The sequence below is a fragment of the Rutilus rutilus genome, assembly GCF_951802725.1.
Source record: "Rutilus rutilus genome assembly, chromosome: 6".
In the NCBI taxonomy this organism is placed as follows: domain Eukaryota; kingdom Metazoa; phylum Chordata; class Actinopteri; order Cypriniformes; family Leuciscidae; genus Rutilus; species Rutilus rutilus.
Window position 1 is genome coordinate 12647384 of NC_140214.1, and position 20352 is coordinate 12667735.

General features: G+C 38.4%; 1 protein-coding gene across 3 annotated transcripts in view; it reads right to left on the reverse strand.

The window, feature by feature from the left end:
- epha4b (eph receptor A4b) overlaps positions 1 to 20352 on the reverse strand; it is a 127394-nt gene that overhangs the window by 51975 nt on the left and 55067 nt on the right. For 2 of the 3 annotated variants that reach the window (XM_084411635.1, XM_084411637.1), the window contains exons 4-9: positions 13984 to 14139; positions 10510 to 10845; positions 8378 to 8490; positions 5832 to 5994; positions 2851 to 2959; positions 1450 to 1488 (exon numbers count right to left, since the gene is read on the reverse strand). In XM_084411635.1, coding sequence (XP_084267761.1) covers positions 1450 to 1488; positions 2851 to 2959; positions 5832 to 5994; positions 8378 to 8490; positions 10510 to 10845; positions 13984 to 14139 — 916 coding nt within the window. The remainder of the gene's footprint in view (positions 1 to 1449; positions 1489 to 2850; positions 2960 to 5831; positions 5995 to 8377; positions 8491 to 10509; positions 10846 to 13983; positions 14140 to 20352) is intronic. The other variant, XM_084411636.1, reaches the window with a different exon arrangement.

Consider the following 20352-nt stretch of genomic DNA (forward strand, 5'->3'; position numbering starts at 1 on the left):
TTGTTTGTTCATTCGTTAATGTTTGTTCATTAGTTTGCTCATTCCTTTTGTTCACTTGTTTGCTCGTTCATGCGTTCGTTCCATCACTCATGCATTCGTTCACTCACTCGTTTGCTCGTTCTTTCTTTCTTTCTTTGCAATGTGATTGTTACAAAAAAGATGGATGTACTTGGCAGCTAAAGACCAAGGGCCCTATTTTAACGGTCTGAAACGCAAGTATCAAGCGCGAAACGCAAGTAACTTTGTGGGCGGGTTTTGGGCGCTGTTGCTATTATACCGGCGGGATAAATGACTCTTGCGCCCGACGCAAATCTAAAATGGGTTGGTCTGAAGTAGCTTCATTTTTCATAGGTGTGGTTTGGGCGTAAGGTGAAATAAACCAATCAGAGCGTCATCTCACATTCCCTTTAAGAGCAGGCGTGCTTGTTCTATAGCGGATTCCTATTATAACGGCGGATTTGCCAGGCGCGTTCACAGCCGAGGTTCTCGTCAGGGCCGTAAAACACAGAGAAGTGACGTTGGGGATGGAGAAACACACTCAAATTAACTTCGATTAAACAGGCATATGATAATTTGGGTAAATGTGTAAGCTAGATGTATGCTTTTATAATAAACTGTCTATCTATCTATCTATCTATCTATCTATCTATCTATCTATCTATCTATCTATCTGTCTATCTGTTTATCTATCTACTGTATCTATCTATCTATCTATCTATCTATCTATCTATCTATCTATCTATCTATCTATCTATCTATCGTTCGTAATAATGTATGATTTGCAAAAATGAAAACTGCTGCTTCTGTGTAGAGTAGAGAATCAAAGTGTATGCGCGTTGTGCACACGCTACATTGATTATGGCCAAGCATGCGCCCTTAAAATAGCATATGAATAACATGCGCAATGTGCCACTGACTTTAAACTAATTTTTTTCGGTCAGTGGCAGAATTGTTTTCTAAACCTGCAAAATAGCATGATGGAACGTTTGCGCCGGAAAACGCCTCCTCTTTGCGCTGAACCGCCCCCGGGAGCGCAAGTGTATTTCTTAGTTAACCGACGTGCGTCTGTGGAGGGAAAAGTCCGCTGTGCGCGGGTGCAAAATAGGAATGATACATGCGTCGGTGTACAAAGTCAATTGCGCTGGGTGCAAGATAGGGCCCCAAATGGTAAGAGGAAACAAAATGGTCTCAATAGGTCAAGTGGGATTTGCATAGACTAAATGAGGTGTGGAAAGGTGATTATGATGTTCGAAATCTCGCCTTGAAATCCTGAGCAGCATGAAATGAAACTATTCTCAGCATTTGAAAGTAAGCCAATGGTTCTCCTCAATGACATATAGCTGGCCGGAAGGGGTTACTGAGACCTCTCAGACTTCTCTCTAAAGAACAGTACCGTTTGCATAATCTTTCTATAGTATGTCAGACAGTTGTGTTAGAGTGGAGACTTACGCCTGAGGCCTGGTGTCAAGGAATAATCTCCTGGCAAACCTGCACAGTGAAATAAGAAAGAAAGAAAAAAATTGGGGGGCCTCGAATTTGTGGGAAAGACTGTATCTGCAATATGCTACAGCAGAGTGTCTAGCTTTTTTAACATATTACTACAGTATGTTTAAATGACTCGTTCACTAATTTGTATTATGTAAGCTCAGTTTAGTTAGGCTGGCTTGTGGTCATGTCTACCACTCAAGTTGAGCTATTTTTACCTTGACAAATTAGGATTGACACATTGAACAAAACTATCAAGGCCTACGGGTAAGCATTGACAGGAACATTGCTCAAAGCAGACAATTTAAACTCTGACAGTAATTGTCCTGAAATGTATTGTACAGTGCTTCAAAGGAGAGGAATTTAGAGACGCAACGTGTCTGAAAGAGTCCAACAGCACACTAAAGACAACAAGTTTAAAAATATTAGAGCTAAAAACATGAGACTATAGTCGTCTTCACTAATTTACCATCCTTCTACTTTTCTGTCCACCACCACCTTGGTCTACAGTATGTCTTTCATGTGTTTTCTTGGAGTTTCTTGGAACGACACCTTCAACACAGTCTGTTTTTCCAGCTTTCACTCAGAACAGAGGCATGAGAGAGCTCTAATGCATGATGCATGAAGCTGCACTGGCCTGTGGGTAAAACCGCTCCTCTTCCTCTGCCCTACGATAAGGACTCGCATATTCCAGTCTTACATATTTATTGTTTTGGTTTATAGTTGAGTGGTTTGAGATTAATTATTTGTTGCGCATAAATCTATTATGTGCATTTCTACATGCTCTCAGCAGGCAAACATGGGTCTTTTCTAGTCAATACTGAATAGGGCACTCAGCGTGATAGGCAATCACCTCAGATCAATACTAATGTTTTTAGAGACTTCGGGCGAGCTTTGTTCGAGAAAGAAACCGCTATTTAATTCAGTCAGAGCATATTTATTATCAGCTTTAATTTATAGGCTCAGTACGTCTAATCCAACTGACTGCACTGTCTTTTCTGCTTCAGCTATTGTTTGAATACCAGAGATGCTGTGCAAAATGTCTCCTCAGACTTCAATTTCAAGCGCTTTTTTCTTGGTTTTTAGGAGCCTATAAGACACACCTCACTGAGTGCCTGTATGGGCTGTTCAAGCTCTTTTAAAAGCTTTGCCATGGAAGAATCCACACTTCATTTTCTAATTCAAGGTTCAATTTCTTGTAAAATCGCCATTTGACAGCAGCTCTCAGATCTAACGAACAGAAGCATTTTATTTTGCTCAGTAATATCAGCCCTCGGGACCGGTACTACTTCTTCCAAGGCGGTTCAGAAGGACAGAATGGCTGAAGCAAAGGTCAGATGACGTTAAAAGGAAGCTCTTTCTTACCGTCCGCTCACTACAAAACACGCCACCAGGAAGATAAGGAGCACAATGCCACCAGCTATGGACACCGCAAGGATTGTGGACTGGTTAGGGTCCCCAATGGCCAGCATATCTGAAGAGGGAGAAAGAGAAGAAGAGACACATTTGTGTCATTGTTAAACCTCATGTTCTGCTGAGTTTGGCCTCAGAAAGCTCAATGAGTTCCTCTGACCTAATCAAAACCCACAAGAAAGATATTACTTATAATATCATATAGGACAATTATAGGACAATACTGTAACTTTAACCTGCTGTTTGTACCACAGGTTTGTACATTTCTGTTTTAACTAGGCTTTTTTATTTCAAAAAGTCGATTTTTTGCAATATAGTGACATTGGTTGTAAAAAAAAAATTCATATATAACAAGTAATATAACAAATTTCAACCTTTGAACATATCATCATCAAGTATGTGGTGTCTTAGACCCCAAAGAAGGTTAAATATTTAGCTTCAATGTCAAACTTTGATTTTGTTCCCTAAAAAAAAAAAAAAAAAAAAAACAGCTGCATCTGGCCACTAAATATGTAGGCGAAGACAGGAGTCGAATTTTCTAATTTACGCATGCCATCCAAATAGGTATGTTAACAGAGGGAATAACAGGCTCGGTTTGAAAGTTTCACGGCGAGCATATAGATTTTATGCTGCTGCAATCGACTCATTACTCAAAACAAATACATCATTTATCAAGCCCGGCAACGCATGAGTAACCGCCTCTTTCAGGAAAATGAATATCTCCAGCAACAGGAATTGATTTAGAATTCCACTCAACTTCATTCAACAATCTCAGTTATGCACCACGTACAGAAAGATATCACAACTCACTGAGACAGGAACAGATGCACCGATCAGCTAAGCAATATGCTAAATATGAATTTCTCACAGCTATATGATTGTACCAAGTTTTTTTTTTTTTTTTTTTTTGTTGACAGGGACAGTGAGAGACATGACAGGAAAGGACATGGAGAACTGAAAGGAAAGGACGTGGGGAACAGAAGGAACAGGATTAGGAAAATAGGAAAGCAGGATTCAAGCTCAAGTATGTCACAGCAGGTGCGCTAAATAAATTGCAGTGATTTTATAGTTAGCAATAAATAAATAAATAAAAAAGTATATGGAAACAATTCTGTTAACTGAAATAAAAATAAATAAATAAATAAATAATAAAAAATGGCTACAAATGGAGGGGGGGCCTGGAAAAACTGTAAACCTTTACAACCAGACTGCATTAAACATGAAAATGCGACCAGATATCAATAACGCAGTAAAATCCAGATTAATTTAGCCTTTTTAAATTCAGCAGCCCTAAATTAAAAATCAATAAATCAATAAATTAAACTGATTTAATTTAAAATCAATAAATAAATTAAAAATGAATAAAAAAGATAAGTTTAAAATAAAAGACATACAAATTTAATTAAAAATGTAAAACTACCAATGGGTTCCATAAAGGGGTTTTAGGGGAATATTTTTCTACATTATCAGACTAAATGCATATGCTGTTTACAGTAATGTATGTTCTGCTCTGATGTGTATCGTATGAACTAATGCAAGCGGTTTATGAATGTCAGTGTGAGCCGAAGGCTTAAGCATTTCTTATATAATTAAAAGAGCAATTACAACAATGGACTCGGTTAACTTTCAGCTTGGCAGATCAGGTCTGCTGAGCTCTGTGATATGCTTCCAGAGACGCTCGCTGGGCCGTAACATGCTTTAAATTAGGCGCATATACCACAAAGTCTCTGTGTTTACCGTATGCCCCAAAGCCTTTTAAAATGTGCCACCATTCTTTGATCTCCATCAAAGGAACACAGGTCAGCTGAATACAGCTTCGTTTGTCCTCATAAGACACGGCGACACGCACATGCTCACCTCCCAGGGAGCATAAGCAGGAGGTTTGGTAAATAAGTCACACAGTTCACCATATTAAATCCAGAGCAGTGTCTTGAAACCCCAGCATCTGCTCAACAATGAAAAGAGTATATAGAAAGACACTGGCGTATGGGCGCGGGATGCCGTTATGAGTGGCGCTGGGTTGTCACCTCTGACTTTCTTAGTTGGGGACACAATATTTAACAATATTAAATATGATCTGATAGTAATGACTGTACTAACGCTGCATGAGAACTGAACTGAGCTGGACAATGACATTATTTATTTTAGTTTTTTGCAGAACTGCTTTATAGATTAAATTAATTAATTTAACACTTAAAGGAACACGCCGACTTTTTGGGACTTTAGCTTATTCACCGTATCCCCCAGAGTTAGATAAGTCCATTCATACCCTTTTCATCTCCGTGCGTGCCGTAACTCTGTCTGACGCACCCACCGCTAGCCTAGCTTAGCACAAAGACTGGAGGTAAATGGCTCCAGCTAGCATACTGCTCCCAATAAGTGTCCCAATAAAAGTCTCAATTATCACTGTAAAGCTGCTTTGAAACAATCTGTATTATATAAAGCACAATATAAATAAAGGTGACTTGACTTGACTTTTTGAGCACCAAATCATGATTTTACACAAATATATTGAAATAAAAAGTTATTTAACATTTTAATATTTCACAGTATTTCGGTTTTGCTCTATTTTACATCAAATAAATGTAATATTTTTTTATAAAATCATACTGATCCCAATTTTTTTTATAGAACTTTAGAAGCAGCACATACTGTATAAATTTGTACACATACTTTTTAATGCTGTCAATGTCTAGAAAAATAACAAAAACTATTGCATAGACACAAAGAAAAGGCATAATCAAGATAAAATTATAAAAAGAGGTAGAATTTCCCAGCATAACATCACTATTATGCTATTAGTGCTGGTTTGCGGTGGGCTCCCCAAAGATTTGCGGTATGCCACTTACAGTATGAACCATCAATAGAGTGGATCAAAGAAAGGGAAAAAGTCCCAAAAAAGGAAACTGTTAAGAGAAGGATAAAAGCATCACCCTCATGACTGGTCTCCAGCTCTATCTCTCCACCGTAGCTGCCGTAGCCTCCGTCAGTGCGCGCCCTCACTCTGAACACATAGGTGGTGCCGGGCTTCAGGCCCTCCACTGTCATCATGTGGGCTTTGGTTTTCAGAACCGTGTAGTTCTGGTCTCTTTGGTTCTGGAACAGAAAAGAACAACAATGTTCAAACAGTTCACTCACAGTAAAATTGTTTTGGTTAGATTTATAGATAGAGAACAGAAAACTATGGTACATTTAGACTCGCATACTGTTCCTGTCGGAATTGAATGGTGATTTGTAAAATGTTACTAAAACTAGCGTTCAAAAGTTTGGGGTCAGTGTAAATGTTTTTGAAACAAAATGTTAATATGCTCACCAAGGCTGCATTTATATGATCAAAAATACAGCAAAAACAGTGATGTTGTGAAATATTATTACAATTTAAAATAACGGTTTTCTATTTTAATATTTTAAAATTCTGGTGATGGCAAAGCTGAATTTTTCAGTGTCACATGATCCTTCAGAAATCATTCTAAAATGCTGATTTGGTATTATTATCAATGTTGAAAACAGCTAATTATTATTTTTGTTGAAATACACTTTTTGTAACAATGTCAATTTAATGCATCGTTGCAGAACAAAGGAAATCTTACTGACCCCAAATTTTTAACTAGTTTCATCTTGACTAACATCACACTTTATCAGCAATTTCTTTCAGCAGACATTGAATTATCAAGATGAAATTTTAAAAGTTTCAACAAGCCTTCTGTTAAATATTACTGTGATGTTGTGCTAACAATGTTAACAATTCAATCGGAAATATACTTGTTAAAGCTTTTTAAAGTAAACGGCAGGGTGACAGTGTTGAATTTCGAGTCTGAGCAGTAGAAAAGTGCATACGAGGATTAATGAAGGATATTATTTCAGCAGCATGTTAACACTCTAGCCAGCAGGCGTCATATTTTGAGTCATTTTAGGGAGGCAGATGCTGGGGTGCTAACTGTCGAGGCCAGGGCTTTCATTTACCCTGTTTGACATGATTATTGGTGTGATTATAGTTACATGAGTCAGACATCTGCAGTGGTGTGTGAATGTGAGTCTATGAATACAGTGTGTTGATTAATTTTATAGTAATTACCTGCCAGCTAACATTTTACATGGCAGATTCACTTATTCTATTCTGCATATTGTACACAAAAATGGCTATAGTTGGCTGACTTTGTCTTACAGTCAGCAGTCTGGATAGTCATTTCATTTACTCTATGCATTTGTCTGACACTTTTATCTTAAGCTACTTGCATTCAAGCTATTCACGTCTAAAGAAACGCTATGTGAATCTAAAAATATCTTGCAATATGATCTTATAAATTGGTAATCTAAACATAGAATGATCAAAAGACCAATGATATTCCTCAAAGAAATCAGCTACCAGTTACTAAATCAGATCAGCGTTTCAGCCAAAACACCCTTTCAAAACAAATAAATCTTTTCCAAATATTAAAGAGCATCCCGTAACCAAATGGGTTCTGGGAAAGACTTGGTCCCTGTCCACCACGCCCAGAATGAACATGGGCAGAGCAGGTTTTCTGTGTGAGAGCGTGGGACCATTCCAGTTCCAACAAACACAGCATGAACCACACGATCTCCAATGCCAGACACCCATCCTGGCATTCAGTCTGAGCTGACATCCCATAATCGCACAGCAACCAGCATGAGTGCCAGACTAGACTGGGTCAAACGATAGCATCTGTGCAGGTTTGATGTAAAAAAAAAAAAACTTCAACCGTCAACAGACAGTACGTTTTGAATGGTTAGAAGAGATGATATTTAACTTGATGAGAATGAAAATTGTGTAATTTTTTTTTAATTTTATGTCATTTTTTATTTAATGTATTACATTAAATATTTACATACAATTTTAGAAATAAATTAAACATTTACATAAAACAAAAATGGAATTGATTATTGGATGCACTATCCCTCAAAGCCTTGATTTCATTACTTTTTAACAACATGCATGTTCTCCTTTAGACTGGATGTGTGTGTATCTGTGTATGCAGGTGTGTTACAGTAAAGATATTCTCTCATATTGGAGAAATATAATGTAATATAAACTAATATAAAATAAATAAATAAATATGTTAAGATATGCCAGTGCATTTTAGTCTGGGACTAGGCTTAATCCTTGTCTGTGAAACCGGGGGTGAGTATACAGGTGTGTTTCTGTGAAGCCATTCTCCCTGATCGGTGACATCAGCCCTGGTTTCATTCTCCCGTTATAATTAAAGAGCTATGCGTATGTGTGAGCAGTCAGCTGTGGCGTACAGGGTCTACTGATTGCTTTCATTCCCAAAGGCACGATGATGCTTCAGCCCTCAATTACACATGCCAGAGCTGCCTGGACAACTGCAATCGTTGCAGCTTTTAATGGAGGTCAAAGAAGCATGTTTGTAATCTGTGTATGAGGATGAGAAGTCCGCTTGTTAGAGTAGAGCTGATGGAAATATAAGAGGAGAAAAGAAGAAGAGGAGATGAGATGTACCTTCTCATAATAGATGACTTCATATTCCACTATGACTCCGTTTGGTCTGTCGGGTCCTTGCCAGGCCAGTGTGATGCTGTCTTTACTCTTTCTCTCTTTCAGGATCACATTCACTGCAAACAGAGTGAGACAGAGAGAGAGAGAGAGAGAGAGAGAGAAGAGCCATAATGAGATGATGTGCATACAAAAATGGTAAAATGGTCTGTCATCAAGTACTCAAGACCACCTCAGTTCAGTCGCAGGTTTCTGACCCGCACGGTTTTATTCCAGTCACACTTCTATTGCTACAAAACCAAACCACTGAGAGCTCACAATCCCCTTACACACTCGAGATTGCTTTACACACATACACACAAGTGCTGTGAAACCTTTGTTTAAAGAGAGACAAAGGGGAGCCACACGACAGCAGGTAATTACACTCCTGAAACACAGTCTAACACCTTCTCTGTCTCTCTCGCCTGTCCCTTCATCTCACTACAGCAGGACGGACAGAAGAAGGGAATGAGAAGGGGGGGCAGAGACAGCAGGTCTGATATTTGGTCAGATGGTTGGAGGTAAATTCTCCTAGTGTCCTTCACCTCCTCTGTGCTCTGAGATCTGTGAACAGTCTTCAAAATTACACCAGACATACAAAACACGCGCGCACACACACACGCGCACACACACTGGTTTCAATTTTTTATGGGGACCTCCTATAGACATAATTGTAATGATTTATATACTGTATATATATATATATATAAAAACACTGTATTTTACAGCTACACACTATAAGTAAAATTTGCATTTTTATGATCATTTATTTCAGATTGTTCTGCTTTATATAGGGTTCTTGACTTGCTTGAGGTTCATTGTAGTTTAGTTATTTAAAACACTAGTACATAGAAACTACTTAGTTTTCTAAAGAACTAGAAAGTAGCAAATTATAAAAATAAATGAAATAAAAATAAATAAATAAAAACTTGTGTTATTTAAAAAAGTTTCTTCCATTGCATTAGGCGAATGCAAGAAAATCCTTTTTGAGGACGTTTTATTCATAAGAGGGTGTCATTAAATGTGAATTTTTATGAGCAAAATTCATTCCTAAATTGCTTTAAACTATACAATATTCAGATTAGGGTTGGTTCATGGTTTGACGTGGCTGAATGTATAAATCATTGGGATCTTTGACCCTGTTCTGACACTAAGCACTTCTCTCTCAGCATGTGCCTGTTCTGCTCAAGAGCCTCCCTCTACAGCCCGACCAGCTTCATACATATTTAATACCTCAGCCGAGCCTTACACAAGCCCAGTGCCACCATATACACATTCACAAACACACATTTAATGAGAACACGCCTGTCCTGATGACCCTTGTCGGCCCGTCAGGGGTGTGAGACGGAGTTTTTGAGAGTAGTTGTGTCTTTACCACATTTGAACATTTTAGTCCTGACTGCAGATAACATATTCGATGACATGCATTATTTAGAGCATTTAGAATCCTATGAACTTATGAACTTCCACAAAGGTTGTGTGTGTGAAAGAGATGGGAATCTGGTCGAACAACAACCCACTGGCTGTGCTGAACCGTTACTTTGGCTGTAATTCAATTCTGGAACTTTGAGCAGAGCAGGGAAAATACGGAACAATATGATGCATCACAAAGACCAGCTCGGCTGTCAAACACTGGAGAGTTTTGAGACATCTCATTGAATAAAAAAAGATAACCTTCACTGTCAGCATAAAGGTTTGGGATGCATAACATTTTGTTGAGAAAGAGGGAAAAACAGAAAAAAGAGACCTTGTCTACCTCTCTTGAAGACTCACACACGTTGACTACAAAAATTCCTTCAAATCATATTTTGGAGTGGGTTTTGTTTACGGAAATCTAATGAGCGTTTGGCATTCAAAGTGTGATATTGCATCCAAACCAGGTCCGACACAACGCAACGTTTGAGCGTTGAATAATTTATCAGTCCTCATTGGAAGCAAAATGCTGCACAAAGTGACAATTTCAGAACAATCAGACCATATTTGATGCTAGATTTTGAACCAATCAGATTTCGCTGTGGGTGGGGCTACCAAGCACAACGCAACAAAAATATATACCAAGCGACATTTAAAAATGACCATGGAACAGAGACGCAATCTACCTGTCTGACCGGTGGTGATGTTGACAGTGACTTGTTGTTTAGGGGTCGGGCTCAGATCGGACACCCCGTTCACCGCCTCTATGCTGAAGGTGTAGTTGGTGTTGGACAGCAGATCCGTGATCAACACTTTAGGGATCGAGAGACCAAACTGTCTAGGTATGAAATGTACGTTGTTGCTGCAGGGGCTGCATGTCTTTCCGTCGCCGGCACACTTCCTGCAGTGGACGCTGTATGTGACGTCTCCTCGCCCACCGCTGTCTCTCGGAGGACTCCACTCTAGTGTCACAGAGGTGTCGTTTAGGGTGGAGATGGGGTTCTCGGGTGCAGATGGAGGCCCTGGGAGAAAAAAAAAGAAAAAATACAGAACAAAAAGTTGGCTTTTAATTCAGTTTGTGTTTGAATGAATCTAAACCAGTGTTTCTCACAAAAAAAATTCTCAAAAGGCAAAATAAATAGGTTTATCAACATTTAAAAGGAGGATAAACCACTTCCGATACTTTATGGTGTTCTGGTGTTGATGTCAAAGTCTTTCTGATCAAAGGGTATTTTGGCTCAGATTCATTTGTCACTTGGGAATGTAGCTAATACTAACACAATATTTGGCCCAGTGTTTGTTCCACGGCAGAAAACAGTCAACTTTCCTATTGAGCAGTTGTGTTCCAGAAGTAAAAAATCCCATTCAATTTCTCAATAAAAATTGATAGATAAATCTCTATAATTGAAACTTCTTATTTGTGCATATATATATTTTTTTATATTTAAATATTAATATATTATAAAAAACAAAAAATAAAAACTCTAAAACATAAATCAATCAATACCATTCAATTAATATGAATATCATTTAATTTCTCTACATAAATGTGTCAAATATCTATCTATCTCTCTATCTATCTATCTATCTATCTCTCTCTCTATCTATCTATCTATCTATCTATCTAAATAGTAATATATTATAATACATAAAAAACTAAAACTAAAATCTAAACATAAATTAGCTATTATTGTTCAGTAATTATTATCATCCAATTTCTCCATAGAAACTGACATAAATCCCAATAATCTTAAACATTCCATTTGTGCATTTATTTTATTAAAATATTATAAAATTTATATAAAAAAATCCAATTACAATCAACATCATAAAATTTCTCAAGAGAGATAAATCCCTATTATTGTAAACATTTAATTTGTGCATACATATATTTAAATATAATTTTTATTCAATTTACAATTAAAAATATAAAAATAATGATTTTATGTCAATACCAAATCTAAAAAGCAATTCTTATAAAAGAGCACTTACATTTGAGCAACTTCTCATGTACTTTTCTTAAAATTTTTGCCAACAAGAAATAGGAAAACCCATACTGTGCAGCACTCTCGCTAAAGCAAGCACACCAACTGAGACAGCAAGGAGCAAAAAATATTGAGAAAATACCTTCTCTAGTGCTGTTTTGCTAGAGCTTTTACGCTGAATGCTTCCCATATTGCCTTGCTGCAGTGCATTAGGGGATAGCATTCATCCAAGGCCATCGGAGGAGGGTCTGAGCAGGTTGTAGGGGGCTGGATAGTGCTGCCATGGGGTATTTCTATTTTCTTTAACAGTCTGCTAAACCTGCAACTATGCACAGCTAAAGGTTTTTTAACACTACTGCGTTCAGCAGGGTGTCTGCTTGAAATAGGTTCTCATATGAGTGTGCGAGATGAAAAGAAAAGAGAATAAGATGGGAAGATCCGCAAATGCACATATTCCACAAGGACACAAATTGTTTTTGCAAAGCCTCAGTAATCAAACCCGCTCAACTCTATTCCTAGACAGTGAAGGTTGCTTTCACTGCTCAAAGGGTTTGAAGAGTCTGTAAGAGAGTTTCCAGATAGAGAGAGTAAATGAAGCAGAGGAAACGAGGGATCAGGGTGGAGGAGTTAAAATGTCTGTGGTGGTGACATTTCACCAGATCTACAAGCTGGTGGAAAGGGAGGGTTCCTCTGGGACACAGATCAGTGTGTGTGTTTGCGGTCACCTGTGGATGAAGTCTATATGGTGCACAACCTAAAGTTCAGCCCAATCACTGAGATGAAAGAGAGTGTGTTTTTTAAGGGTTAAAAAAAGTTTGATTAAGTTCAGTTCAACTTTGTGTGAAAAAACAAAAAAGATAATTAAAAGATTAAATGATTTCTGTTTCAAATGCATGCTGTTATTTTAAACTCTCTGTTAAATCAAAGAAACCTCAACCAATGTAGACCAGTTTCCACAAACATATTAAGCAGCAACTGTTTTCAACATTGATAATAAGAAATGTATCTTGAACACCAAATTAATGATTTCTGAAGGATCGTGTGACACTGAAAACTAGAGTAATGGCTGCTAAAAATCTAAAAAAGTTATCTTAAATTGTAATAATATTTCACAATATTACAGTTTTTACAGCATTTTCGATTAAATGTAGCATTAGTAAGCATAAGGGCATAATGGGTTTTTTTAAACTGGTTTCCCAAATATTGAAACACTATGATGTTAATTAAATCTTAAAAATTAGCATACGAATTCTAATTTGAGGTAAAAACAAAATTGACATGCGGATAAACCAGGATGTGAATGAGATGTTGTTCACATGCAAGTGTGTGATTTACAGCTGGTTCTCAGTAATCACATTAGCACATCATTTTTATTTCCTGGCACATGATTTTCATATACAGTACAAACAGTCTCATTTCACTGCTGTTGCCCTAATTTATTTTATCATTACATTAAGTAAGCAGTGTGTATGTGTGGGGGGTGGGGGTGAGTTTGTGTGTAAGTGTGTGTGTGATGTACTACAACTGAAGGTCATTAAGTAGATCCATATGTTTAGCTGCATGCATGATTTGCCTTATCAGATGAATGAGTCCTTTAATTAGGATCTGTCGTATGGGGTTCGTTCTTCCTCTTTCCTTTCTTTCTTTTTCATTTCTCTCTTTCTTTCTTCCACGCTTCAACCCCAAGCACACACACAGATATATATAGGTAATGACTCACTCTCTTGGTCTATATAAGGTGACCTCACCAGTCTTGTAAATGCAGAGCTGAACGTTCAATCTGACGTGATTTATGATGATGAGACAGTGATGAAGGTGAAAATGTACTGAGCCCAGTCTATAAGAATAAATAAGAAAAACAGCCTCCAGCCCTCCATCCATCCACCCATCTGTCCATTCATCCATGCATGTATAATAAGAACTATCCATTCAACCAACTTTCCATATCCATCCATGCATTTACCCCTTTTTCCATCAGTTCATCCATCCATCTATGTATCCATCCACACATCAGTCTATTTATCCATACACTTATACTATACATTCATGCATTCATAATTACCTCCCCCTATCCATTCATCCCTCTTTCCATCAGTTCATCCATCCATGGATTTCTCTGCCTATCAACATTCATGCATGATCTACCTAAAAAAGATTGATGGTTGTAGTACTCACGGGTGCAGGCCATTGACCGCGGGTCCATGTCAGCTCTGTAAAATCCCTTCTCGCAGGAACACTCTGAGGCTTCCTCCTGATGGGAGAAACTGTGCGGAGGACACTTGGTGCAGTAGGCATCCATGGAAGAGGCCTTGTAGGTGCCTGACCTGCAGGCTGCAAAACAGAAACAAGAAGACTGAAAGGTTAGACATCGGCTACAGCTTTACAGAGCACTCATATCAGCTTTTACACTAGATTCGTTTTTAAAAAGATGATCAACCAGATCGACTAAGGTGGTCTTCCAGATTCACCTCTAATGTCCACAAATGACCAGCTTTGGCCAGCAGAAAAAACATATAAAACCAACAGTCATCAGAAGCTAATAGGATGAGTTTAGAGTGCAACTAATTGATTGTCTTACCAGTGGCAGACAACCTTAGATAAACCTGTTTAAAAACAGTTATTGTTTTTGTAATTCCGTTTGCTGGTGGCACAGAAAGTACACACTTCAGCTGTAAATAGACATTTCTTTCTTCTTTTTCGGAGTTGTTACAACATCCTGTGTTGTGTAAAATGGGTCAGTCAACACGGACTTAAATAACCATTGCAGAAAACCGAGCCCGAGTGCAAGAATTACAAATAGTTTCTTGTAGCAGAGTGTCCCTAAAGGACTTCACAAAACCAAAACACATCCTTGAAACTTGGATTCAAATTCCAACATTTCCCTGCCTCAGAGTACACCATGATTATGTTTACAAACCGGATAACCTGACTCCCCTTTTCTGTGAAGGGAAAACAGTTAGCTTTCTCTTTTCTATTAATCTCTCTGTCTCTTTTCCATCTTTTTCACATCTGCATCTCACATTCATTTGTTTGCCTCAGAGCCCCAATGGATGACCCAATTTCTGAAATATGTGAGGAGGAATTTAGCCTTTTACCCAATTATGAATGCAAAGTGTTCACACAAACACAGGGTTGAAAGATGGCGCGCGTAGAGGAGTAGAAGAAGGTGGCGAGTAGGCCTTTAGCATAGTGTTAGCCTCACTCCAGCTTAAGGCGGCAATAAAAACACCACAAAGGGCTTCTGCATATTCTAATATATGTAAATTTAGAGGCCCGTGTGAATGCTAATGAATTGGAAAGGGCATATTTATTTGATTGCTTTGCTGCATACAAATCGTCGAGGGGATGTTGGTGGGAGGGAGGTGGTTCGTGATGGTGCGTCTCGGGGGTAGAGACGTAAATTCATGGTGCAGTTAAGGCGAGAGCGTTAGCAATCTGCACCGCGAGCAAATTAGACAATCCTGCCGGCCGCCGAGGTCAAGCCATCGCTAGTGTCGGAAACGCAATTCAATTGATGGATCAATGCAATGATGAATTTATCCTCGCCTTGATTGCCTGTGTGAGTGGTGAAGGTCACAGATTTAATCAAGGCTTCCAGCTCCCCTGCTCGCCCATAAATCCACACCCAGCAAAGAGCGGCAGGCTAACCCTGCACCGCCAAGATCCAATCTCCACCTCCACCTTCCTATACATTCTCACATCATTCGCTGCTGTCTTGCTTTTCCTCTGAAAACATGAATAGAAATACAAAGTGTCACTTTCACAACTTTCCACTGTTTCTTTGATTTATAACGGGAGTCATCAGGTTCACTTTTTGTTGCTGTTGTTTTTTGAAGGGGCAAGACATGTACACCAAATGCATGAACACCACATCTCAACATATCAAAGCATTTGTTCTATAGTTTTGGAGAGTAACTACACTGCAACAAAATATTTTCTTACTCTGTAGGTTTGTTTTTCTAATATCCAAACTTTCATGTAGATGCATTTACTTGAGAAGCAAAATGACAACATGGGATGAAAATTGTGATCAGCTTTTCTTCTCTATTTATGACATATATTAAAAATGTAGGGTAGGATTTTGTCTATCGACAATTGATTGGACTGTTGAATCATTATTGTTTGCTAATTGCTACGATGTCATGCGAGTAACAGGTTGCTGGCAATATAAATATATTGCTAGGTCTGTTAACACTATTTTCAGGGTACGTTTACACGACAACGATGTACTAAAAACGGAAAAGTTTTTCCTTTGTGCTTTTCACATACAGGCGACAACGTTGTCAAAATGATCCCTGTTCACATGGATCAGCGAAAACAATTAAAAACGCTGTATTATGCATGCTAGGCCAGTAGTTGGTGAGGTCACTTTGAACTACTGAACATGTAATACGCATGTATTACACACATATATTTTCAGAGAAGTCTATAATGTCACCGGACGATTGAGTTATGACATTTTAATTAAAAAGTTTAATTAAAATGGTGACACTGGTGCTAACCGCTAGGCTATGGCTCAAACACTCTCCCAATATGAACACCAACTAGAACTCTGATCTCAGTAACTAGAATCAATACTAATCACTGAACATGTTCATTGAGATGATGCGCTGGTGGCTAAACCTCACCTGTTAGCAAAGAACAACTAGGCCTAAACCATAGCATTGATAGCACAATGCTTTACCTGATGAGCTAGAAAAACATATTCATTTTTATTAGACTAGAACTAAATAGTCAGAGAATGAAGGAATCGAATCAGCCACCTTCTAAATACCACCCCTGGTGTCTTAACCACTACACTACACCACTACATCCCATTTCAGTTTTCTTATTCAAATAAAAAGTCAGCCAAAAGGGACATTCCATGGTCTCCTAAATAGTCCAAACAAATAGATTCAAATTAGGTTCAAGAGTGTGTTAGTATTGAGTGTGGTGGGCCTTTTGTTGGGTTGTAGTGGCTGGAAAGAGAAGGAGAGAGAGAGAAACAGAGATAAGTAGGGCTCTGCTCTTAGAAAGCCTAATCAGAAGCGGAGCGTCTGGGGTGAAGGCTGGGCACCGTGCCGCTGTACTGGAGAGTTTTGGCCTGCTGATGAGGGGTGCTGGCTGTTCCTTCCTGGCACTTGTCCATAGCGTCATATCAGAACTCCCAGGCAGCCTGACCAAACACACATAGGCCCTTACGACCACAGGAAATTCCCTTCCGAGTAACAATCTTTGAAAGTTTACAAAGTGTTTCTGAGAGAAGAAGTCTATAGCCTCCAGCATCTGTTTAGATGACTTTCAAAGACTCAGCTTTACCACAACCATTTCATGTCGTCCGTGCTGAACTCAAGCTGGGAAAATAATATGACTATGGTGAAGATTGAATAGTCATAATTTGTTCATTCAGCCAAACCCAAATTATATTCAACACAAATAATTTCAAGCAAAGAGTGAAACACTAGAAATTGCTCACATTGGAGTGACGAGGCTCAGGGAAACCTGATGTTTATTTGAATAGCAATGTTTGACAGAATTAAAGACATAAGTACTATTTGAGTAAGATTCCTCCCAACAGCATAATTTCCATGTCAGGGAAAATGAAGGAATGGTTATCCAATACTTAGTATACTTAGTAAAATAGTCTACTAGTGAGTTTTTAAAGATTTATTTTTCCAGCAGTGCTTTAAAAATAATTCATTAATAATACATTTGTAATATTAAAATAAATAAAACAAGCAAGCAAGCACCAGGGATAAACTTATGTTTAGCTTTAAGGTTTTTACGTGCTGTGATTTATAAATAAATACATTTATAACATTTATTAAAACAAAAAACAACAACAAATATGTCAATATAATAAATATTAAAAAAATACTAGGCCTAAAACAAATTAAAAAAATTACATAGAGGATACATCGAGAGATGTAACTGGTCATTGAGGGTTTTAGCATGCTGTATTTTAAATAAATACAGATTTTTGTATCTTGTATTGCCATTTAACCAAATAATACAGAGATATGATTTTTTTGGCCATTTCACCCAGCCCTAGTGTGTGTCCATATCTAGTAGGCCAGAGGTTGAGAGAAGATCCTGTGAGAGGCTGAACATCTCACATGTTCATTCCTGCATTCCGGCATGAAGAAAGACCCAAATAGCCACTTTGTGATACCAGAAAGAAACCAGAACCACTGCCTGAATCTACTGTAGTCAACACTACAACACTAATGATGAGGCATAAATTAATGTTTCTCGCACTCTTCTTATCAGTGGAATAAGTTAGAATTTAGACATACTTGATTTTAACATTAAATGATAATGAAAAGTACAACCTGTATCACTTTTATAGACAACTCACTACCTTACAAACTTTTGAGGAATGGAGATGGTACACTTGGGACCGCCAAATCTACGTCTATGCTTCTTGTATAAGACAGCCCAGTCGTCATGCATCGCAATTCGCAACAGAGATTTTTCACTATTTAGGATTCTGACTGCAGCGGTCTCTTCCCACAGCATGCGCTCTAACACGTATAGTAAATCAAAAGACAAGGGGAAGCGAACGCTACAGAAATCTACATCTCGGATATCTCCAGGAGGTTTGCCCCATTAAAAATTCATACCCATCTGACTCTCGCTCTTTGTTTATGGCAATCAATAGCTTTTAGATATGATTCCTGAATGTAAGAGAAGAGAAAATGCGATGGGGAGGTGAGAAGTGATGAAAACGATCCACTCGCGAGACAACATTGTTTATGAGACGAACTTAATCGTCATTTTAATTTACCGAGCAGCGGTCATCCGTGGAATTTGATTACGGCATTGCTCAAATATTTTATGGCGAGAGCATTTTATGATGTTCGATAATTGTGTGTTGTGTTATAATAATGCTTGGGGGGGGGGGCTTTATGAAAAAGAGAGAAAATACGAGAGATGAAAAAGAAATAAAGTAGGATTTATCATATTAAGTATGCATCCATTTAATGAACATGAAATGTCTGATCTCAGCAGTGCTGATATCATAGTCAACAATCAAGTGAGTAATCATTTACAAAATGAGTTCATGAGTTCACCTTTCATCTACATATCCTGATTCACTTCCCCCATCTCTTGCACAGAAGTCCAACTGGACCCGACAGCCCAACGTACGCCCCTGATGAAGTATGACCCGTTTGAGTAAGCCGACTGCAACGCTGTCACATCGCATCGATGTATCGCTGATTATAATCTAAACATATTTTCCCTGTGCTAATTGGCTATCACAGCAGTAAACAGGCAGAACAGATTTCAACAACATCCCTCTTTATCCAATCAGACGTCAAAGCAGAGGTGTGCGTTTTTCAATTACTGCCCTTTGTTCGGGTAGAGAACAAATTTGCAAGACAGAAAATGACAAACCCCACAGCCTTCGCCGTGCTCATACATAATGCATCAGTCTGCGTTTGTCTTTTTAAAGGAATGACAGTAAGTAAACAGTGCTCTGGTGCCGAGCACGACCCAAGCCTCCTAAATAAGGGTGTTCGCAAAAGCTACCTCGCATCAGCATTAATAAAGACAATGTTATTTGCATGGTGAAGACAAGCGTACACACATCTCAGCTAATTTTTTTGGCCTCTGCTTTCCACAATTTTCCCCGCTAAACTAATCGCTCATGAGTTTACCTGAGATGAACAATGTATGACAAGTATCAAATGATGTATGATTGGATGTAGCTGCTAATTCACTGCTTTTTATAACAAGTGCATTGCTGCTGAAAGGTAAACGTGGAAAAAAAGCAGCAGCAATCTAATGGCTAGTTGAGCAAATGGGTCTAAAACCTCTGTAGAATATGGATGTGTTTCCACAACAGTCTAGGATATGCTAGGGTTTTTTCCCCCAACAAGTGTGAAATTCATATGAAATACAATCACATCCTGAGAGAGCAATACCTGGTCCCCGGGCTAAACAAGTGTGTGTGAGAGAGAGAATATACCAGCAGAGGTGTCTCGGTGTCTCTCGCTACCTCAGGCAGAGAAATAGAAATCACACACTCCTAGATAACTGTGAATTACATCCTGGAAGATGACATCATTACTGGAGCACACACACACACACACACACACACACACACACACACACACGGTAGGTAATCACCAGCACAGTGAGTTGCTTCCTGGTCTGTGTGTGATAAGGCTGTGTGGAGACTCTAAGAGCTGGTGTTACTGCATCATATGATATCAGGACGTGCACATCACACTCATGGTGGAGGGTGAGGGTCCATCTGATTGCCCACAAACACACGGGGAAAGAAAATGGAAGAAGACACTCTATCCAGGGCTTAAGATAAGCCTTTCTCTAAACACACCCACACTGGAAATGACAAATTCAATGTAATCGAATCGTCACATCTGAAATCTGCTATAACAGTGAAACATTTGACACTATTTTGCCTCTATTTACTTGTCTGTATAATAACAGACATTTGTTTTAGCATTGTTGTTATTGTTAAAGTCCCCCTGTAGTAGTCAATCATTGTATCTCTTAAAACTCACCTATGATTCCCAAAATGACATATTTAAAAAATAT